The sequence below is a fragment of the Cervus canadensis genome, chromosome 18 (genome assembly GCF_019320065.1).
Source record: "Cervus canadensis isolate Bull #8, Minnesota chromosome 18, ASM1932006v1, whole genome shotgun sequence".
Classification (NCBI taxonomy): Eukaryota; Metazoa; Chordata; class Mammalia; order Artiodactyla; family Cervidae; genus Cervus; species Cervus canadensis.
Window position 1 is genome coordinate 21,855,787 of NC_057403.1, and position 23,324 is coordinate 21,879,110.

Here is a 23,324-nt window from a genome sequence, read left to right on the forward strand (position 1 = left end):
TGTGACTCTCCTGGTCAAGGGTCCCATTTCCCAGATGAAAAAACTGAGGCACAAGGAAGGCAGACTATTTGCTGAAATCCCTTGGATGGGAAAGGAAGCAAGGAGGACAGTTCGAACAGAGCTGGTGCTCTCTTAGACTTTATTTCAGGGCTTAGGGGAAGGGACAAAAACGGTGAAAAATCAACTTTCTCTACCAATGGTAAGGCGGTGTCAACATCGTGCCGCTAGGGGGCACCGTGTGCAGGAAAAGATTCTCGGTGGGACAGGACTCCTGGGGTTGAGGGAGGGAGGGTGGGGGTGGGGGTCTAGACTCCTGGATCTGAGGGTGGAAGGCACTGGGAACCCAGATTCCTGAATTCCTTCAGCAGCTTTGGGGTTCAATTTCATGAGTCCCAGTCGCAGGAGTTAACTGGCCTGGATGGTTTTCTGTATCCAGTCCGCGAACTTGCAGAGGTTGGTGTAGACGCTTGGCACGTCAGGTTGGCCACACCGGGCTTGTCCAAAGGATACAAGGCCCTGCAGGGACCCGTTGCAGACCAGGGGGCCCCCGGAGTCACCCTGTTGTGGAGAGACAGAGAATAAAGAATCCAAAACACAGAGAGGTGGGGACACGCCTGACGGTCCAGTGGCTCAGAATCCCCTTTCCAAGGCAGGCAACACAAATTCGACTCCTAGTCGTGGAACTGAGATCCCACGTGCGGTGGGGCAACTAACTAGAGTGGGGCAACCGACTACCGTGCCACAGCTAGAGAGACGCCTGAGCGCCACAAGCAGAGAAGCCAGCGTGTTGCAACAAAGATCCCGCGTGATGCGACTAAGACCCGAGTCAGGCCAAGAGACAGATGGACAGATAAATGAATATTAAAAACAAAACACAGAGAGGTGGAGATAGATGTGAGATCAGAAAGGAACCAAATGGAGAGAGGCAAAGACACGCGAGAGAAGACAAAAGATAGCAACATATCCCTTAAAGGTTCCACTCCAGAGCCCCGATCACACCTAATTCGGCTCCCTACGTTCTAACAGCTGGCCTATTCTCTTGGGTTTGCTGCTGTTCTATCTCTGTGTCTCTCCTTCTTTTTCTCCCGCTATAGCTTACTTCTCTGTCTCAATGACTCTCAGAGTCTCTATGCATCTCTGTACCTCCTGTATGTTGATTTTTTATCCTATTTCACTTTACATTTCATCTCTATGTGTCACTGTATCTGTTTCTGTCTGGGTGCGCATGTGTGTATGTGTTTCCGCCTTACTGCATCTGTCTTTATTTCTGTTTCTCATTTGCCTTGCTTCTCTTTATTCCCATGTCTATTTCTCTTTCAGTCTCTCTTCCATATCTCATGTCTCACCACGGGGCCCTTGCCCCCTCCCTTCTCCATCTCTCCCTGGATCTTCTCCCCTCTTCCCTTCCCTCATCTCTCACATGGCAGGAGTCCTTCTGGTCCTGGCCTCCACCAGCGCAGAACATGCTGGGGTGGTACACGTGGGCATAGAGTTCACTGCAGATCTTCTCCGATACCACTGAGATATTCACGCATTGGAGCACTTTGGGCAGTCTGCCTGGGACGCAGAGCATCAGATCAGCCTCTACTGGCTGGGCGGAGAACCCCTCGGAGAGACCACACACACCCACCCTCCCTAGCTCACCATTCACCAGCCGACCCCAGCCGGAGACCAGGCAGGAATCCCCGGCGGTCGGGCACTGGGAGGCGATGCTGATGTCCTGGATGGTATCAGACGGGGGCACCGATTCTTCTAACTTGATGAGCATGAGGTCGTTGGCCAAAGATGGTTTATTGTACTCTGGGTGCTGGATGGAGAGGTGGGCTTCTATCATCTGACTGCCTGGTTCTTGGTCGGCCTCAAGACTGTGCAGGCCCAGCCCGATGGTATAGGACCTGAGGGCCACGGGGTAGAGGGTGCGGGGATAGCGTGGGGACAGGTTAGTTCTGTGGCAGCCACGCCATTATCTCCATTCTTGTCTTCAACCATAACCCTATCTCCAGTCCCCTGCCCCACCCCCATCTTCCTTGCTAAGCTCTGCACTACCCAGTCATGATTTCAAATCCTAATGCACAAGCTATAATCCAGGGACAAGAACTTGCCTTAATTTACTAGATACTCAGCAGTGGAACTGAGATTTCAACCCAGGACTCTCTGAGTCTTTCCAAAGCAAGAGCTCCCGCCTCCCTCGCAGAGCCTTCCTTGAGAGCGGCTTTCACTTTTGGTACCCGGAGACTGAACCTATGAAGGCCCTCTCCTCAGCTAACAGCGCATCCAGGCCCTCCTCCCCGCCCCACCCCCGGCCCCCCGCCCTGCACTCACTTCTGGAAACAATGTGCGGCTGACAGCACCCACTGCGGATGCACCAGGACGCCCCCGCAGAAGAATTCATTTTCCAAGAACAGGGCCGCCTGCCAGGGCTGCGAGTGCGGGCGGCAGTCCTCGCCGTTTATGATGCGGCTGCTGCCGCCCCAGGCGAGAGATCCTGAGGGCGGAGGCAGGGCTGGGGGAACCCGGCTCTGAGCCGAAACGGGGCTTCTGGGGGCGGGGCTTGGCGTGGGGGCGTGGTCAGGACTGAGCAAAAGGCCCAGAATGGAGGACACTTATTCCTAGGGGGCGTGGCCATGGCTCTCGGGGGCGTGGCTGCGGTTGATGGGCGTGGTCGGGGCTTCTGCGGCGGTGAGGGGCCGTGGCTCAGGGTGGAAGCAGGACAAGCGGGAGTGGGGTTGGGGGCGGGGCTCTCGGTGCATGGGGGCGTGGTCATAGCTGGGAGACAGACAGGAGGCGGGACTAGGCCTCTTGGGGGCGGAGTCACAGTGCACTGCAGTGTGTGGAGGTCAGATGGGACTAGACCTCTCGGTGGGCGGGTGTGGTCAGAACCTCAGGGATGGAGTCAGGGATCCTGCGGGCAGGGAGAGTCCTAGGGGCGGAGTCAAGAAGGACTGAGGAGGCGGGGGCGGGGCCACAGTGCGGGGGCCTTAATTCCACGGATCAGGTTCCTTGGGGGTGGGTTCGGGTTCGCAGAGGTAGGGTCACTTGTCGGGGGAGAGTTTCAGCTTCGAGCTCGTCACAGCCATCTCCCAGACCCACACTCCATCTCTCTCTCTCTCTCTCACACACACACACACACACACACACACAAGCACCACGGTAGGCTTGTGCACTGCTGGGGCCTCAGTCTCCCAGCACAAGCAGACCCCTCCACACAAGGTGGCAGAGGCAAGGGCGACAGAAGAAGACGCTCAGGGAGGCAGTGCCAGTATCTGTGGCCCTGGCGTCTCGCCCAGCTCGGCTCAGCCCCGTCCCCCCAGGGCAACAGAAAGCCGGCTCACGCAGCAACCCCATAACACCGTGCTGATGCCGGTCCCTGGGCCTCTGAGGACTGGAGACCCACGCAGCAGGCGCAGATTGCCCTCAATGGGTGCCTCTCCTAGAAGCATAATCTCCCTTTCAGGGGTACCCCAGGCAAGGTCTGGTGGCTCAGACGGCAAAGAATCTGCCTGCAGTGCAGCAGATCCGGGTTCCATCCCTGGTTCCGGAAGACCCCATGGAGAAGGCAATGGCTACCCACTCCAGTGTTCTTGCCTGGAGAATCCCATGGACAGAGCAAAGAACAGGACACGACGGAAGCGACTAACACTTTCCGGCTCCACAGGTCCTCGCAGCTTCATCACTCAGGTCCTCTCAGCATTGTCACCACGCAGGGTATCCAGAGGCACAGACTGTCAGAGCCGTTCCCCCAATCATGCACCGACTCTCGCGGGAACGACTGTACACGGAGGCGTGCAAAGCCACACACACATGCTAGCACACAGGTGCCACCCATGCAGACACCCTGTGATACAAGGAATCACACGCGTGCATCCGGAAAGCAACCGTCACACCATACTGTCATCCACGCAGCTTCAGTCAGGTCCCAGAGGACCCTGAGTCGTGCCTGCCCAGTAACAAGCCTCAGACACAATCGCACACACACACACCTCACTCAGATACCTGTGACACCGAGGAGGAGATGCCCCAGGAACCAGCCCCAGGGCTTTCCCGCTGTGGTCATCCTTCAGCACCTGTATGAGGGTCAGTCTCTAGGGAACCAAGGCTTTCCATCAGTCTCTCTATCCACTCCTGCCCCCTCCCCCAGGATATTATTGGACAGACAAGGATCTATACCACCCCCTCTCCGACACACACATACACATCGCAGTGTCTGAGCTCATGGCCCAGAGACCCACAGCCTGGAGAGCCTGAGAGCCTGAGAGAGAAGTGGAAAGAGAGAGAGAGAGAAGTGGGTGGAGAGGAAGAGATGGAGAAAGTGTCTCTCCATCTATAGACTGGGAGACGTAGGAGGATGGAGACAGGGCCCTCGAGGATGCAGAGAAGAGAGGATATCAGAGACGGGCTGAGAGTCAGAGTCCGGGAAAGAGAGATTCAGGGAAACAGACCAGGGGAGACACAGGAGGACTGGAGAGACCCTCCTAACTAGAGACCGATTTGGAGGAAACAGACCTGAAGACCCAAGGTCCGGAGGCTGAGAACCGCAGGGACACGGGGCTGTAGGGAGAGTAGATCATGAAGACTGCTCTTAAGGGAGTGGTGGGTGGGACGCTCACCTAGTTGCCTCTGGGCTCCGGGATCCTACACTGGGCTGGGCTTCTGCCTGCTGCCTCCAGCAGGGGCCCCTTGGGGAGCTTATAAGCATCCCCGGCTGGGCTGGCCTGCCCCCTAGGGACACATTCCTGGGGCGAGGTGCTGCCAGCTTGCAGCTCAGAGCTCTCTGGCTGCCTGGTGCCAGGCTGAGATCAGTGAGCTAGAGGGGTCGGGAGACTCCGGCCTCACTGACCCCTTCTTGCTTGGTTGCCTGTCAGCTTTCCTCCCTCTCTCTCTCACACACATACACACACTCTCTGTTTCTTTTTCTCTTGTTCTCCCTCTCATTAAATCTCTCTCATCCTCTCTTTCTCCTTCTCCCTGCTGTGTTTTCCCAGCCGAACCTCCCCGATTCAAACCCCCAAGAGCACATTCTACCTTTGGAACCTTGCACACGTGACTGCACCCCTGTGAGCCTCTGTTTTCCCATCCGTAAAATCAGGGTGATCATTGTTCCTCCATCTCAAAAGTCTTCCAAAAACCTTTGTGGGGGAAAATGCCTGGACACCGAGCCAGGCGCACCGTGGGCACCCAGACAGTTGGGGGTAGGATGAAGCTTTTGCTAGTCAAAGAGCAATTGCGCCCCTCTGAGGCTCTGAGCTGCGGGAAGGGACACGCACATTCCAGTGCTTCAGGGGCACACGTTCCCAGCGGGGGAGACCGACCAACAGAAAAAAATGCAGGGACAAGCGAATATCTGGTATTCATGTGTGCGCAGAGAACACGGCTGGTATTAGAGACGGACTGGGACCAGGTCGGGTGACTGCAAATGAGGGGGTGTCGGGGCGTCTCAGAGAAGGGGACTTTTAGGCTGAGAGGCAATGAACTTGGCAGGAAAGAGAGAGAAGTTGGGGGAATTCCCTTGTTGTCCAGTGGTTAGGACTCAGCCTTTACACTGCAATGGCCTGGGTTCAATCCCTGGGGGATTTGCATGCTAGGGGAAAGAGTTTGGGTTTATTTTCAATGCAACGGATTTTTTTTTAAGGTTTCTTTCTTTTTTTTTCTTTTTGCTGTGGACCATTTTTAAAGTCTTAACTGGATTTAGTACAATACTGCTTCAGTTTTTATGTTTCGGCTTTTATTTTATTTTATTTTTTGGCTGCAAAGCATGTAGGGTCTTAGCTCCCCAACCAGGGATCGAACTTGCACCCTCGGTATTAAAAAAGTGATGTCTTAACCCCTGGACCGCCAGGGAAATCTCTTGATGCAATGGATTTTTAAGCCTGAGATAGGAGTGGTGTGATCTGATTTCTTTTTAAAAAGCATTCCGCGTGGAGAATGATGGGAGTGGGGTGAGATGGAAGCGGTGAAACCAGTGAGGAGATGGGGGGTGGCAACAGCCCCCCGGATGGGAGAGGCTGTGGCCCCTGGGCAAAGAGAAAGGGGAGGGGCGGGGCGTCAAGTACCCGACGGGTGGACGGTGGGGAGGGAGGAGAAAGGAGGCATGGGGCGTGTCTCCGCCTCGGTCTGCTGGCGGTCACATTTGTGGCGCCGTTTGTGTGGAGGTGCGAGGGGGTGTTGGGGGAGAAGGACTGAGCTGAGGGCGCCCATCTGGAGCCAAGCGGTTGGATGTGTGGGCCCCAGGGGGCGGACAGAGGTCGGGGTGGGTGAGGAGTCACCCGAGGAGACATGTGTTTAGAGCCATGGGGTTGGATGAGATCACTCAAGAAGCAGGCGTGGACTGCCCTGATGAGGGGTTGTAGGGACAGTTGAGGTGATGCTGAGGGATGACTGTGCCTCCCTCCGTCTCTCTTGGCCCCGTTTCCCTCTGCTTTCTCTGTCTCTGGCCCTTCCCTAGTGTCTGGTTCTTGGACCCTGTCTCCATCTACCTGCCTGTGGCGTTCGGTCACCTGGGGGCACAGAGACCCCGGACACCGCTCTGCTCCGGGGACCTGCAACTTTGATCGTGAACATGGAGGAGGTCAGCAGGAGGGGTGTGGTGGGTGGTGGGTGGTGCAGGGTGGGCTCAGACCTCACAGCTGCCCAGACTTGACTTAGGTCTGGGCAGTGGGAGGAGGGGGGTTGGAGCCAGAGGGAGGGACAGGGCTGGGGCGGCTGGAATCAGGGAGAAGGCGGTGGATGCAGCATCCTTCTGCCCTGCTCTGCAGCCTCACCTCTGTCCTGTCCTGCTTGAGGTTAGGCAGAGGTGACCCAGTTATTTGGGGATGAATCCAAGAGTGAGTGTGTCTGTGTTGGGGGCGGGGGTGGTTAGGTCATGTCATGGGGATGCCTCCAGCCTGGCAAGTGGGAAGGGTTTGGAACAGGAGCTCCATGGGTGAGAACCCAGGCTGGGGTGGAGGGTGGAGAGAGGCAGAGACCACGAGATGCAGAGATGGGCAAAGAGACTGGGACCAGAGGCAGAGAAATAAAACCCCAGAAGGACACAGGGAGAGACAAGAGAGAGAGATGGGCTTCCCTGGTGGCTCAGTGGGTAAAGAATTCGCCTGCAGTGTGGGAGATCTGGGTTCGATCCCTGGCTTGGGAAGATCCCCTGGGGAAGGGAACGACTACCCACTCCAGTATTCTGGCCTGGAGAATTCCATGGACTGTATGGTCCAGGGGGTTGCAAAGAGTGGGACAGAGATGGGTTGGGACACAGAGGGAGACAAGGAGAGAGACACACAAAAGAGAAGGTGGAGAGGTGGGCAGAGAACACAGGCCAACAGCAAATGACACAGACAGAGATTGTCTAAGCACCCTGGAAGTCATTCTAATTTCTTTTTCACTTTTAAAAATGTTTATTTATTCGGGTGCTCCAGGTCTTCATTGGGGCCCGCGGAATCTTCACTGCGTCACTCAGGCTCTGTCTTTGTGGGCGGCGCACAGACTCTCTAGTTTGGAGCGAGGACTCAGTAGCTGCGGCGAGTGGGCTTCATTGCCCTGCGGCATGTGGGGATCTTACTTTCCTGCCCAGGAACTGAAGCCATTTCCCTTGCATTGCAAGGCGGATTCTTAACCACTGGACCGCCGGAGAAGTCTCCCAAGTCATTTTTAAAATAGAGACCGAAGATAAGTTGTAATTTTCCCCAACTTGACCCAACCCTAGCCACCCCAATAAGTGTCACCCCATTCACAAGTCCCCATTGATTCTTTTCTTGGTTGCTCTAGTCCTTTGAGCAGCACCTCCAAAATGTCACTCAGACCTAACCAGGTCTCCCCACCTTGACTCCTCCTCTCCTGGCTCAGCCCTCTCTCCCTGGACTTCCACTCTTGTCCATCCCAGTCTATTTCCCAGAGGGATGTGCCTCCTGTAAACAGCTCCAGGAGCCTCCCCCTCCCTCATCCTCTAGGCCCCCCTGTGGTCTGTTCCATGTGGCTTCAACACACTTCCCTTCACTCGCTCCCTTGACCATTCCCACTGCTCCTTTTGTCTTCTCTCAAATGTCACTTCTTCCCAGTGGCCTTGCCTGACCCCCTTCCCGGTCTAATCCAAGGCCCCCACTCTTCTGGGTTTTGCTTCTTTGTTTTCTTCTCCAAGCATCCCACGCACGTCTCCAGAGCCCTTGGCACAATTTACACACGTGTTACTGTTTGTGTGTTTATTTTTCTAACATCTGCCGCTCTCATCAGCCTGGGAGTTTCGTGGGGACAGGGTCCTTGTCTGTTCTGTTCACCGTGGAAAATTCAGCGCTTCCCATGGAGCAGGCAGGCATTCACTATGTGTATGCTGAACACATGGGTAGGGAGAGAGAAACACAGATTCAAAGAGAGATGCTCAGGGACAGACAGACAGAAGAAAGAGCAGGACACAAAGACAGATGGAAAGAACAAACAATAACAAACAGTAATAATAGCTTACACTTAATGATAGCTCTTTGCATTGGGACAGGAGTGGGGAACTTAATTAATTAATTAACATTGAATTAATTATAATTATGGCAAGAGCTTACCATGGGCCTATTTTAAGTGGCTTATATGTAATAACTTGATCCACCACCACACCATATGCTCTTATTAACTTTATACAAATGAGGAGAATGAAGCATAAAGAGGTTAAATAGTTTACCCAAGGTCGCAGAGGGCTTCCCAGGTGGCAAGGGTGGTAAAGAGCCTGCCTGCCAATGCAGGAGACGTAAGAGGCGCAGGTTCGATCCCTGGGTGGGGAAGATCCCCTGGAGAAGGAAATGGCAACCCACTCTGGTATTCTTGCCTGGAGAATCCCATGGACAGAGGAGCCTTGTGGGCTACAGTCCGTAAGGTCGCCGACAGTCGGATGAGACGGAAGCGACTTAGCTGCAGCAGCAAGGTCACAGAGTCTGGGAAAGATGGAGATGGACAAGTGGGCAGAGATGACGGGATACAGAACAGGAGAGAGTTGGAAACAGCGAAAGGTAGATGCTGAAAGACACACATCTCAGGATAATAATGATTAAAAACAAAAAGACCAAAAAAAAAAAAAACCTAACAGTTATATATCACTTTTTACTAGGTGCCTTCATAACAGTTTTACGCACGCCAACTAGTTTTAATCATCACGATAATCCCACGAAGTAGCCGTTATTGTGCTTAATTTTATGAACGTGGAAAGGGAGGCATAGAGAGGTCAATCAGCTTACCCAGAGTCACAGAGCAAAGTGGCCGTGAATCCAGGCCTCTGGCTCCAGAGCCCACCTCTTGAGCTCTCCTTCATGCACATTAGGAAACAGAAACAGAGGCTGAGGGATGGGTGTGCTGTCTCGGGACACAGGTCATGGGGGTTCAGGATACACCTGGGTCCATGGCCCCTCACCTGAGCCATCTGCCCTCATCCCCACCTGCAGGTGAGGGGCAGCCTGGCCAGAGAAGATGTAGAGTGTCGTTGGGGAGGCAGTGAGATGCGGCCATGCCAGCCCCAAGTACCCCTCTCACTGCGTAACTGGAAGAGCAAGCCCCCCCTCTCCCATAGACGGAGCTAAGAAGACGCTCTTAAATCTCCTGGACACAGTGGAGGGTGGCCGCCGCTTACAGATGTCATCTGCTCTAAGGCCCAAAGCAGCCCTGACCACGTTTTCAGGGGCGTCTGCCCCAGCCCTTAGGGTACCAGTCCCCATTCTTTGGGGGACCAGGGACCAGTTTCACGGGAGACAATTTTTCCACGGACCAGGCGTGGGGTGCAGGGAGGGTGGTTTCAGGATGACTCAAGCGCGTTACATTTACTGTGCATTTTATTTCTATTATTATCACATCAGCTCCACCTGAGATCATCAAGCATTAGATCCCGGAGGTCGGGGACTCCTGCCTTAGGGAACTCGCCCCCAAGTTCTACCTGGTAAACTCAGGAAACACGTTCAGGCTGGGTCTGAACCAACTTGAGGGTGGCCAGCGGAGGGGTTGCCCCTATCTCATTCAATAACTAAAACCACGTTGGCATAGATTGTATTATCTGAGGAGAAGTGCTTTTTCCCCCCTTATTAAGGGCAATGGTGGGTTCTGTAGGAAAATTGACTGCTGAAGGCATCTCCCCTTCCTGCTCCTCTCCCAGGAGAGAGAGGGGCCAACACCTGGGGTGGAGGTCCACCCCTTAGCAGGGACAACGGAGACAGGGATTTGGGGAGGGCATTTACTGGGGTGAGAGAGTTGGAGCCTAGAGAACTACGGAGACCACACCCTGCCCACTTGTGAGCTGGGGAGATGGCTGTGGGCTGTGGGGCCAGTATTGGGGCATCTCCTGGACACTTCGCAGCCACAGGGTATGGGGTCGGAGGGGGTCTCACTGAATGTCAAAGGAGCAGAAGTTAAGACAGTAGCCCTCGTGGGACTTCCCTGGTGGTCCAGCAGCTAAGAATCCATGCATCCAATGCAGGGGACCTGGGTTCAGCCCCTGGTCAGGGAACTGGATACCACATGCTGGAACTAAGAGTTCAAATGCCACAACTATACATCCTGAGTGTGGCAACTAAGACCCAGCACAGCCCCACCCCCCAAAAAAAAACGGACAGTAAGTAGCCCCCATGGACCAGCGGCCTGGACATTACTCTTTTTCCCGTTATTTACAAGCTAAGTTATATCATCCCCCTGCAGAAGAAAATGGGGCCCTGCAAGTGGCAGATATTTCCTGCCAGACTGGTGGGATATGGGGCTGGGGGAGGACCAGTGGGCTTGAAGCAGATTAAAATCCATTTAGACCTTCGCTGTCCAAACAGCAGCAACCATCAGCATCTATTGGGTGCTTAAAATGTGGCCAGTGTGTGGTTAAAGAACTAGCTTTCACTGTTTAGTTAATTTCAGCGAGTTTCAGCATAAATGCCAACTCTTGGTTCAATTACTGGGAAAGTTTTAAGTGCCTATGGAACCAGCCGGGTACCTGAATCCACCTTTTCAACTCTTTACATTTTACAGGCTCTCAAGTAAAGACCTAGAATTCCAAATGAAAATTTAGCATTCTAATGGAGATGCTGCTGTAGGTGTGAAATAGTCACCCGATTTTCAATTTTCTGAAATTTACTGTATTTATTTTTGTCTGTGCTGGGTCTTTGTTGCTGCTTGAGAGACTGTTCTAGCTGCAGCAAGCGGGGACTCTGAGGGTAGTAGCGGTGCCCGGGCCTCTCATTGGGGGTGGCTTCTCTTGTTGCAAAGCAACAGTAGCTACTAGAAAATTTTAAATTACTTAGGCAGTTGCTGCTATATTTTGATTGGACAGTGCTGGTGTGGAGGGAATAGGAATCAAAGATTAACAATGCAAAAAAGCTTAAGCACTATGTAGACTGGTGTGACTGGGAACATGAGATGGATGTGAGAGTTAAATCATAAAGAAGGGTGAGTGCCGAAGAATTGATGCTTTCAATTTGTGGTGCTGGAGAAGACTCTTGAGGGTCCGTTGGACTGCAAGGAGATCAAACCAGTCAATCCGAAAGGAAATCAACCCTTGAATATTCATTGGAAGGACTGATGCTGAAGCTGAAGCTTCAATACTTTGGCCACTGATTCAAAGAGCTGACTCACTGGAAAAGACCCTGATGCTGGGAAAGATTGAAGTCAGGAGGAGAAGGGGGCGACAGAGGGTGAGATGGTTGGATGGCATCACCGACTCAATGGACATGAGTTTGAGCAAACTCTGGGAGATAGTGAAGGACAGGGAATCCTGGCATGCTACAGTCCATGGGTTTGCAGAGGCGGACACGACTGAGCGGCTGAATGACAAAGTGAGTTTCTTTTTTTTCCCCTGGCCGTTCTTGGCGCCTACGAGTTTCAGTGATCTAAAAAAAAAAGCTCTGGAAATGGCAGATCTTTTGTCGGGCTGATCCACAAATAGCCTTCAACTGTAGGAGAGACCTCTCTAAGGCATATACCTGATCCAAAAGACTTCTGATCACACTCAGAATAGAAATTAGAAACCTTACCAGGACGCAAAGGCCCAACCACACTCTATGCGCCTTTGTTCTAGGTTTTCCATAAACGTTAACTCAATCTCCTCACTATCCTATGAAATAGTGTTATCACCCCCACTTTACAGATGACAAAAAAATTAGGCACAGAGAAGCAAAGAGTCATATGCAGTTGACCAAACAGGGAAGATCCCCTGGAGTAGGACATCGGTTGGAGGTGGGTTTGAAGATGGGCTTCCCAGGTAAAGAACCCGCCTGCTAATGCAGAAGTAAAAGACGCAGGTTCGATCCCTGGGTCAGTTCTATCCCTGGGTCGCGAAGATCCCCTGGAGGAAGGCATGGCAACGCACTCCGGCATTCTTTCCCGGAGAATCTCACAGACAGAGGAGCTTGGGGCGGGGGGAGGGCGGTACTACAGGCCGTGGGGTTACAAAGAATCGGACACATCTGAGGCGACGGAGCACAGGTCTGCAGGCAAGCTGGTAACCTTCAGAGCTGAAATTTTTGACATCGCGCCTCTCTGTGCCCAACGACTGTGCAACACTGCCCCCTTGTGGATCCGGAGACACACAGGGAGAGAGTTCCGAGGTTGGGAGGGGGTTAGGGACAAAGGCGGGACCCCAGGGTCTCTTGGATCTGTCGCCCTGGGCCCCGGCACCCAGCTCTGGACCCAGACGTGGGAGCAGAGGAGGCAGGTGCAACCCCGGCTGGTGACGGGAGCAGGGACCGCCACGTGAGCTTTGCCCCTGGTGAGCTCCGAGCCTTGCGCTCTGTGAGCTTGGGTCTTGATCCTGACCTTGGGTGTATCAGGAACTAAAAAGAAGAGCTCAGAAATCTGACCTTTGGAGTCAGATTTGCTCCAGCAAGAGCTTGGGTGAGCCGCGGAGTGTTTCTGTTCTTAGAGGTCAGACACTGTTATCTCCAATTATTGCTACTAATGCAGTAAGTCCAAGAGGACTCTGTTCGTTTATTTACTCTATCTCTATTTATTTTTTTGGCCACACGGTGTAGCTTGTGGGAGCTTAGTTCCCAGACCAGGGATTGAACCCAGGCCCTCAGCAGTCAAAGTGCTGAGTCCTAACCACTGGACCTCCAGGGAATTCCCATATCTGTTTATTTTTGAATCATGGTGACCCTGGGTGTCTTCCAGAACCATGTCCTCTGTGCACCCAGATACCCAGAAATGATCATGCTAAAATAATGGGGATAATAAATCCCTCGCATGCATTGAGTGGGCTTCCCTCATAGCTCAGTCAGTAAAGAATCTGCCTGCAATGCAGGAGACCCAGGTTTGATTCCTGGGTTGGGAAGATCCCCTGGAGAAGGAAATGGCAATCCACTCCAGTATTCTTGCCTGGAAAATCCCATGGACAGAGGAGCCTGGTGGGCTACAGTCCATGGGGGTCACAAGCAGTCCATGGGGATCACAAGAGTCGGATGCGACTTAGCGATTAAAACCACTATGCGTTGAGTGGTTCTAGTCATTGTTTAGCTTGTGTTATTGTTCTTAATCTCAGGGGATAAAGTTATGAGCCTGTCTTTTTACAAAAGCAGAGATAGGTCCAGAAATGTGACTTCCCCCATTATAAAAGGAAATCAGTTTTTCTCAGAAAACTCTTCGCTGGCTATATTTGTTAGGGTGGCGGGGGAGGTGAAAACAAAGTCCTTCTTTGTTTTTACATACTTGGGGGAACATGTTAACACTAATGGTTAACATATGCTGAGTGCATGCTCTGTGAAACTGTTTCAACAGCTTCACTCGCATTAACTTGCTAATATGCCCATTAACTTTAAGAAGTCGCTACTATTGTCTGTCTCCACTCTACTCAGGGAGAAACCCAGGCGAAGAGAGATTAGAGTCACCTTCCGAGGCTATCATGGTAAGAAATAGCTGGGTATGAACCCAGGGAGAGTTGCATGAGAATCTGTGTGTGTGTGTGACATCATTCCCACTTCACTTTTCAAAGGTAGAAGTAGATTTATTTAAATAAAAATAGATTTATTTATCTCTGTGGCTGGGTCGAGTCTTCGCTGCCGCACATGGGGTCTGCACTGTGTCCTTCGGGATCTCTCCTTGGGGAGCAGGGACTCTCCAGCACCAGGGCTCTACATCACCCGGGCTTAGCTGCCCCGCAGCACGTGGGATCCTAGTTCCCTTACCAGGGATCAAACTAGAGTCCTCTGCATTGCAAGGTGGATTCTTTTTTTTTTTTTAATGTTGGGCTTTTTGCTTTTATTTTTAAAATCATTTAATTAATTAATTTATATTTATTTTTGGCTGCGCTGGGTCTTCGTTGCTTTCTGCAGGCTTTCTCTAGTTGCGGCCAGAGGAGGCGACTGTTAGGTTGAGAGGCGTGGGTTTCTCTTTGTGGCGTCTTCTCTTGTTGCGGTGCATGGGGCTCTAGGTGTGTGGGCTTCAGTAGTTTCGGCTTGCATGTGATGCACGGGCTTAGCTGCTCCGTGGCACGTGGCATCTTCCCGGGCCAGGAACTGAGCCTGTGTCCCCTGTGCTCGTAGCTGGATTCCTATCCATTTGTCACCAGGAAAATCTTCCAGGTGGGTTCTTAACCAGTGGACCACTAGGGAAGTCTCTCTGACTTCATTTTTGAATAGGTATTGCTTCTACACGGCACAGAAGCAAAGTATGTTTATTAAAAACATACAGAGTGATAAACCTCCATCGTGACCTTGCCCGCCTTTGAGCCGGTCCTCACCCCTTCTTCCAAGCATAACGACCAGAATGTCTTTCTTGGGTCATCTTCAAGGGTTTCACTGCACATGAACCATTAAATGCAGAGATGTCTTCTCATTTTGCCTTGGTTTTAGCCACCAGGCTGGGCTTCTTGAAAAGTAAGGTGTCTCCTAGTGATCAAAACATCTGGTGAAATGAACCATTTAGACGCTGAGAAAACAAATTGAATTTGAGGAAGTCTAACTCTTGGGCCTACAGAAATGAACTGGGTCTTTGCTACATCTCCAGGGGAGACTGTAAAGAAAGAATAGCTCCTTATGTCATGTGACTGCTATCAAAGTGCATTATAAACAGTAAAGTTTTTGGAAATGGCAATACACAGTTTATGAGAATTATAATAGATCTGCATTTGCTTCTACTGTATCTTTAAGGCTGGTCTAAGAGTCACAGGCAGCTAACAAAAACGGTACATGAAAAAAATAAAAATAAAAACACAACATTTGGTGAATTCTTTTTCGTGATATAAGCATCAAAGAAAAACTTGTAATGCTGAGTTAGTTTCAAGGTTTGTGCAACACTGTTTAGATAATTACGTAAGTTGTAAAACAATGGCTGGTGTAAAAATTACAGATGATTCATAATTATATCTATGAACATAAAGCTCTCTACTGGGAAGGCTTCCAGTCTGGAGAACTCAGTGGGAGGCATTCCTCCACCCACGCCCAAGGGAACTTGCTACTCATTCTGCCGGTGACTGTTGTTCAGTCGCTCGGACGTGTCAGACTCTTTGTGACCCCATGAACTGCAGCACGCCAGGCTCCCCTGTCCTCCGCTGTCTCCCAGAGTTTGCTCAATTTCATGTCCATCAAGTTGGTGAGGCTATCCAACCATCTCATCCTCTGTCGTCCCCTTCTCCTCCTGCCTTCAATCTTTCCCAGCATAAGGGTCTTTTCCAATCAGTTGGCTCTTCGGATCAGGTGGCCAACATATTGAAGCTTCAGCATCAGCATCAGTCCTTCCAATGAATATTCAGGGTTGATTTCCTTTCAGATGGACTAGGTTGGATCTCCTTGCTGTCCAAGGGACTCTCAAGAGTCTTCTCTAGCACCACAGTTCAAAAGCATCAATTCTTCAGCGCTCAGCCTTCTTTATGGCTTAACTCTCCCATCTGTACATGACTACTAGAAAAACCATAGCTTTGACTGTATAGACTTTTGCGGGCAAAGTGATGTCTCTGCTTTTTAATACGCTGTCTAGTTTGCCATAGCTTTGCTTCCATGGAGCAAGCGTCTTTTCATTTCATGGCTACAGTTACCGTCCTGTGGGTGGAAAAAGAACACTGAAAATAGAACAAATAAGACAGTGAAAAGTGCACATAGAGAGATCTAGAACAGTGATCACAATACATGCTCAATGAAGAAGTATCTACATTGTTGGTTGCAGTATGCGGGAGCTTTAGTTGGGTCTAAAGCTCTAAAGTCATATGAACTCATGAGTTGCAGTAAGTGGGATCTAGTTCCCTGATCAGGGATCGAACTTGCACCCCCTGCATTGTGAGCATGGAGTCTTAGCCACTGGACTACCTGGGAAGTCCCCCAAGTTTCAGTTTTGCAAGATGAAAAAGTTCTGGAGATTGGTCATACGACAATGTGAATGTACTTAGCACTATTGAATGGCACGCTTAAAAGTGCACAAGATGGTACATAATTTTACATTATGTATTTCTACCACAAAATATTAAAAAAGACCTCCTGATGCTGGAGTTGGTTACCAAGTTTGTGACACATCATTTAGTTAGTTAACATGAGTTATAAAACAATGACCAAGAGTGAAAATTAGAGATGACTCTCTTGTTATCAGTGCAGGTAAATGATACAGCCCCGAAGCTTCCCTGGCATATTTCTTAAGGTACATTGTTCTTAAAAGCTATAAAAGCTCTGGACAAGCTCCTCATTGTGAAGATGAACAGTTTCACTCTTTGTCTAATGCCCTGCAGGGGTGTTTTGGTAGAGTCAGTTCTTGACAGTTTTTCTTGAGTGTGTATGTGTGTGTTAGTCTCTCAGTTGTGTCTGACTTTTCACGACCCCATGGACTGTAGCCCTGCAGGCTGCTCTGTCCATGGAATTCTCCAGGCAAGCATACTGGAGTGGGCGGCATTCCCTTCTCCAGGGAATCTTCCGGACCCAGGGATGGAACCTGCGTCTCTTAAATCTCCTGCATTGGCAGGAGTGCCAGTTACCATTGGCGTTGCCACTAGCACCACTCAATGCCTCAACAGCACACACAGGAAAATGTCCACATCGGCTTTTTCTGGATGGTTGAATCACTCTGTGGTTTTATTTTCTTCATTCATGTACCTCTGTGTACCGTGTTCCTCCATGTTCCACGTGTTCCTTCATGTAACTAAATAGTTGATGAGAGAATTTTTAATTAGAAGAGTTCCAGATCATAAATATAGGAGAGTGATAAAATTATAAAATCACCATTTTGCAACCCATAATGAAACAGTGCATCTGGGCTACGGTCATGGTTGGCTGCTAAAGCCAGTGGGTGGAAAGCAGATGGGAACTTTATAATAAATGGGTCAGGCTACGACACTGGAATCCTAACATCACAGAGAGACAACTCCACAGCAAGTATCTCTTGATTTGTTGTCACGGTAAAGACACAGCAGCAGCTTTGAAATATTTTGCTCCCAGCTTGGACCTGAAGGAGATCATGGTTTTTGCTCCAACTACCAGAGGATGGAGAAACATGTTAAATAGGCCCACAGGGAGCCAATCAGGAGAATCTGTGATGTGCAAACTTTCAGGATGAACAATCTGTTTTCATCAACAATAAACACATTGTTCAAGATTGGGAAAGGAGTATGTCAAGGCTGTATATTGTCACCCTATTTATTTAACTTCTATGCAGAGTACATCATGTGAAATGCCTGACTGGATGAATCACACGCTGGAATCAAGATTACTGGGAGAAATATCAACAACTTCAGATATGCAGGTGATACTACTCTAATGGCAGAAAGTGAAGAAGAATTAAAGAGCCTCTTGATGGGGATGAGAGAGGACAGTGAAAAAGCTGGCTTAAAACTCAACATTCCAAAAACTAAGATCATTCCAAAAACTAAGAGAAAAGTGGAAACAGTGACAGATTTTATTTTCTTGAGCTCCAGAATCACTGCGGATGGAGAATGCAGCTGTGAAACTAAAAGAAGCTTACTCCTTGGAAGAAAAACTATAACAAACCTAGACAGCATATTAAAAAGCAGACACATCACTTTACTGACAAAGGTGCGTATAGTCAAAGCTATGTTTTTTCCAGTAGTCATGTACGGATGTGAGAGTTGGACCCTAAAGAAGACTGAGCGACGGAGAATTGATGCTTTTAAATTGTGGTGATGGAGAAGGCTCTTAAGAGTCCCTTGAATTGCAAGGAGATCAAACCAGTTAATCTGAAGGAAAATCAACTTTGAATATTCATTGGAAGGACTGATGCTGAAGCTTCAATCCTTTGGCCACCTGATGTGAAAAGCTGATTCATTGAGAAAGACCCTGATGCTGGGAAAGATTGAAGGCAGGAGGAGAAGGGGATGACAGAGGTTGAGATGGTTGGATGGCATCACTGACTTGATGGACATGAGTCTGAGCAAACTCCGGGAGATAGTGAAGGATGGGAAAGCCTGGCGTGCTGCAGTCCGTGGAGTTGCAAAGAGTGGGACATGACTTAGTGACTGAACAGCAACAATAAAACCTTTATCAGTAAGTAGAACATTTATTGTCACTTCCTGCCAGTGCCCCATCAATCCCCACCCCCACCCAAGAGTCAAGCAGTATTCTGATTTCTTTCCACTATAGGCTAGTTTTGCTTGCTCTTCATATAAATGGAAATATAAATACATCCTTTTCGTGTAAGGCTCTTTCATCTTGAGATTCACTCAGTGGTAATTTGTTCCTTTCAATGACTGAGGCACATCCCATTGCTGGACTCCACCAGTTGTGTTCATACGTTCTCGCATTGGTGGACGCCTGGGCTGCTTCCAGTCTTCTCCAAATAAAGCCGCTATGAACATCTGTCTGATGGTTTTCGGTTGCTTTTCTCTCATGATTAAAGATGTTGAGATCTTTTCACTTGCCTTTTGCCTATTTGCCTTTCTTCTGCTGTAAGTTGGTTCAGTCGCTTAGTTGTGTCCAACTATTTGTGACCCCAAGGACTGCAGCATGCCAGGCTTCCCAGTCCAGCACCAACTCCCCAAGCTTGCTCAAACTAAAGTAGACTCATCTTTGATTTTTTTCTTTCAAAGAGAAGAGTCTTGGACCTACCTTGTGGTCCAGTGGTTAAGAATCCGCCTGCCAACGCAAGGGGCACTGGTTAGATCACTGGTCCTGGAAGATCCCACATGCTGCAGGGCAACTAAGCTTGCATGACGCAACGACCGAGCCCGTGTGCTGCAAATACTGAAGCCTGTGTGCCTAGAGCCCGTGCTCTGCAAACAAGAGAAGTCACGGCAATGAGAAGCCCGTGCACCTGGCAAGAGAAAGGCAAAGAGAAAGCCTGTGCGTGGCCTAAATAAATAAATAAAATTTAAAAACAAAGGGGTCTTGATACATTTTCTAGTGCCATTATTTAACTTCCCTGGTGGCTCAGACGGTAAAGAATTCGCCTGCAATGCAGGAGACCTGGGTTCGACCCTGGGGTCAAGAACATCCCCTGGAGAAGGAAACGGCAACCCGCTCCAGTATTCTTGCCTGGAGAATCCCACGGACAGAGGAGCCTGGTGGGCTACAGCCCATGGGGTCACAAAGAATCAGACACAACCGAACAACTAACACTTAATTTAACTTACACAGATGATCAACCTTCCCGTATATATTCGTTTTCAGGGACTGCTGTAATAAGGTATATCACAAGCTGGGTGTCTGAAAACAACAGAAATTCATTCTCTTACAGTTCTGGAGGCCAGAAGTCCAAAGTCAAGGTGTCTGCAGGGCTGAGCTCCCTCAGAAACTCGGGTTGGAATCTTTCCTTGCCTCTTCCAGCTTCTGCTGGCGGCCGGCAGTGTTTGGCTTGCAGCTGCACCCCTCCATCTCTGCCTCTGTCTTCACATGGCTTTCTCCCCCAGGAGTCCGTCTTCACATCGCCTTCCCTCTTCTCATAAAGACACCGGTTTTATTGGATTCAGGTCCACCCTACTTCGGTATGAACTCAACTAATTACATCTGCAGTGACCCTGTTTCCAAATATGGTCACATTCTGAAGTACTGGGGATTAGGACCTCGATAAACACCACTTAACCCATAATATTATCGATCCGGTGGTCTGTCCGCCCCCCCCCCCCCCCCCCCCAAATTATGTCTAGGCCCTCGCCGTCTTCGAAATTGGGCTGCATTCTCAATGTGGTGGCATATTTTTCTCTGCACCAACTCTGGGGCAGACGCTGGGCAAGAGGTGGCATTGTCATCTAGGTGTTACCCGTAAAGAGTTTGATTCCATCCATGGCCCAGACGGGTCGAGAAACTTGCTCAAAGTTAGCGGAGGAATTGGTTCTCAGCCTCCTAGGACTCCAGAAAAGTCCGGCCACGTTCACTGCTTCCCCTAGGCGTTTCCTCAAGAAGCCTCGAGGTGGCGCCGTAGAGCAAACGGCGGATTCTAACACCCCGGCTTTTAAAACGCCTTCTTCCTGGGCCCACCTCAGGGATCTTGCAACTCTTGATTCAGTTGGTCCGAGGAGGGGGCCAGGAATTGACTCTTTTAACAGGCACCCAGAGGATGCCGATAGGCGAGGGCTGAAGGATCGATGCCTGTCTTCGCAATTGTGCAGGGCAGCTTAGGGAACTCCAGCACAACAGTAGTAATGCTCATCATCGTTACAGAAACTCCTGTTTTCACACGCTCCTTCTGTGCTCAGCTCTCTGCGCTTGCCATTAGGGTACGGTCTCTCCTTCAATGCTCATGGTAACTCTGTGAGATCGTCCCACCGGAATGAAACAGGAAGCGGATGCCAGTCTGCGCATCCGTCCCCTTTTTACTACCAGACAGACCCGACCCACGGGGAGACTCTGCGCAGGGGCCGAGGGAAACGAGATGGGAGCTCTGGAGACTGGTGGCAAGGCCACAGCGTTTGGGGGTGGGGGTGGGCGTAGGGGAGAGACTTAAGCATCTAGAAGGGCAGGGAGAACTAGATCAGGGTCAGCCAAGGAAATCTGGGGTCCAGGATTGCCCCTCTCTCATCTAAAGCTCACTGCAGGAATCCTTCCTACATTATTGTCTCTTCGTGTGCCTCTCTTGCTTCTATCTAACCATCCTCTGCCTATCGATCTAGTATCTGTCTTACCGAGTCTCTCTCTCCATCCCCCTCAGTCCTTTTCTATAGTTCTGTTTTAGTCTTTCTCTGAGATTTCCCAAAGGGCTGGCTCCTTCTTCTCCACTCTTTAAATCTGTGTCTGATTTTAAGTCACTTCTAATCTCTTTTATCTTTCTTCCTTTTTTTTTTTTTTTAAAGATTTCTGTCTCTTTTTTGATGTGGACCATTTTGTTATTCAGTCACTCAGTCGCATCTGACTCTTTGCGACCCCGTGGATGGCAGCAAGGCCAGGCTTCCCTGTCCTTCACCATCTCCAGGGGTTTGCTCAAACTCATGTCCATTGAGTCGGAGATGCCATCCAACCATCTCATCCTCTTTAAAAGTCTTTATTGAATTCGTTACACTATTACTTCTGTTTTACGTTTTAGATTTTTTGGCCCAGAGGCATGTGGGGTCTTAAGTTCCCTGACCAGGGATCGAACCCACAACCCCTGCATTGGAAGGCGATATCTCAGCCACGGGACCACCAGGGAAGTCCCAGCCCCTCTTTCTTTAAAGATCTCGGTCTTTCCCGCCTCCTCTCTTTCTCCCCTCATCCCTCCGCACCCCTCCCTTCGTTGCTCATCATCATCCCTTGTTTGGCTCTGTGTCCCTCTATTTGCTTTTGTTGGCCCAAGTGTGTTGTGGTTTCGGGCACAAGCTCAGAGCTCCCACTCCTTGGGTCACCTCCTAGCTCTGCCACATACCAGCTGCAGAAATGGAGCCGGATTTACCCAACCTCGTTGCCCCTCAGCCTCCTGATTTATTGAGAGCCTCCCTCCAGAGAGGCTGCCCTCAGAACCGGAGAGACGAGGCGCGCCACGCATGCGGCGAGGTGTCTGGCACTCAGTAAGTGGGAGCTGTCATCATCAGCGTCATTATTATTATTACTAATACAAGGTAACCCTCTGCCAGCCTCTCTGGGGCCAACAATTAGGTGCTTATCTGGTGTGTGGAATGCATGAGGGAGATCCTCCCACCACCAAAATTGGGGCCACTCCCTGACTTCAGTTTCTAGCCTGGATCAGGCACCCCCAAGAATGAGCGCACGGGACGGAGGACACACCAGCCTCCTGGGGACACACCCGATGACACTTTTCGCCCTTCGTCTCGGCTTCTCCGAAGTCCCGAGCCGACCCCGTGCCTTTGGTGTGTGTGTGCTGGGAGGGATCAAGCAAGGAGCCGCCATGGCCAGGTTAGGTTCAGAGTCTCATGTAACGAGTGAGGGATACACAGTGGTGTCAGGAGGTGGCCACAGTGAGTAGAAACAGCACAGACAGCTTCCACAGTCTTGCAGAAGAGGTTCAGTGCCTCAGTGCAAGATGTGGCTTGATCACTGGACAAGTTCATTTCTTTCTTTCTTTTACTGCCTTTAGACCTTAGTTCAGAGGTTGAATATCATACACACATCATTATTAACATTATCATCACTGGTTTGCAAGGGATCCCTCTTTTATCTGTCTCCTCTCCCTCCCTCCATCCTTCTCTCTCTGTCTTCTCTCCTTCCCTCTCTTCCTTCCTTCCTCCTTCCTGCCCTCCTCCTTCAGCCTCACAAACTATGTCATGTAGCTCTTATATGTGTGTATTTTTTTTTTTTTTATATGTGTGTATTTTTAACTTATGTCACTGGTGTTGGATTACACATCTCCCTCTCTTCCAAGTCGCTTTTCAAACAAGTGCTGTGTTTCTAAGACTCTTCCTCGCTCTTCGTGTTCCTGCGTCTGCCTCATTGCAGGAACTCCACGGAAGGTTGTCCCCACGTTCCCCCAACAGTCTCCCTTGAAATGGACACTCCATGGCTACCAACTCCGAGACACCACACAGAACACTGCAGGGCGCGTCCTCGTACGTGTCCCCTTGTGGGTGTGTGAGAATTTCTTTGGGATGGATAGTCAGGAGAGAAATGGCTGAATCATGGGGTGTGGGTATACTTAATTTGATGAAATACTGCCAGAATCCTTCCTCAGAGAACTGAAACCACCACAGGTACCCAAGCGGCGCCTGAATATGCTAATGCCTGTACATCCCTAACAATACTTCACACTACGCATCCTTCTAATTTTCTCCACCCTAATGGGTGTAAAGTAGTATCCTGTTGCTTCAGTTTACATTTCTATGATAACTAATGAGTTTGAACACCTCCTCATTTGCATAGCTTTTTTGCAAATTGCCTATTCAAATCCTTTACCTATTTTCCCCTAAGGGTGTCCATCTTATTGCTTATCAATTCACAGGTTGTTCTTGTTGTTCAGTCGATAAGTCAGTCGTGTCCAACTCTTTGTGACCCCAAGGACTGCAGCATGCCAGGCTTCCCTGTCCCTCACTGTCTCCCCGACTTTCC

At 50.3% G+C, this 23,324-nt stretch overlaps 1 protein-coding gene and 1 non-coding gene across 2 annotated transcripts; both read right to left on the reverse strand.

Moving 5' to 3' along the window:
• Positions 1-128: 128 nt before the first annotated feature.
• KLK4 (kallikrein related peptidase 4) lies at positions 129-5,065 on the reverse strand. The gene is made up of 6 exons (XM_043436775.1): positions 5,023-5,065; positions 3,994-4,064; positions 2,323-2,485; positions 1,645-1,895; positions 1,421-1,557; positions 129-558 (listed from the first exon to the last, which is right to left on the reverse strand). Exons 2-6 carry the CDS (start codon positions 4,052-4,054, stop codon positions 406-408), a joined length of 765 nt encoding a protein of 254 aa, XP_043292710.1. The 5' UTR covers positions 4,055-4,064; positions 5,023-5,065; the 3' UTR covers positions 129-405.
• A 7,909-nt stretch (positions 5,066-12,974) lies between these two features.
• TRNAQ-UUG lies at positions 12,975-13,047 on the reverse strand. The gene has a single exon. It is a non-coding gene; the product is annotated as a tRNA-Gln (tRNA).
• Positions 13,048-23,324: the final 10,277 nt, after the last annotated feature.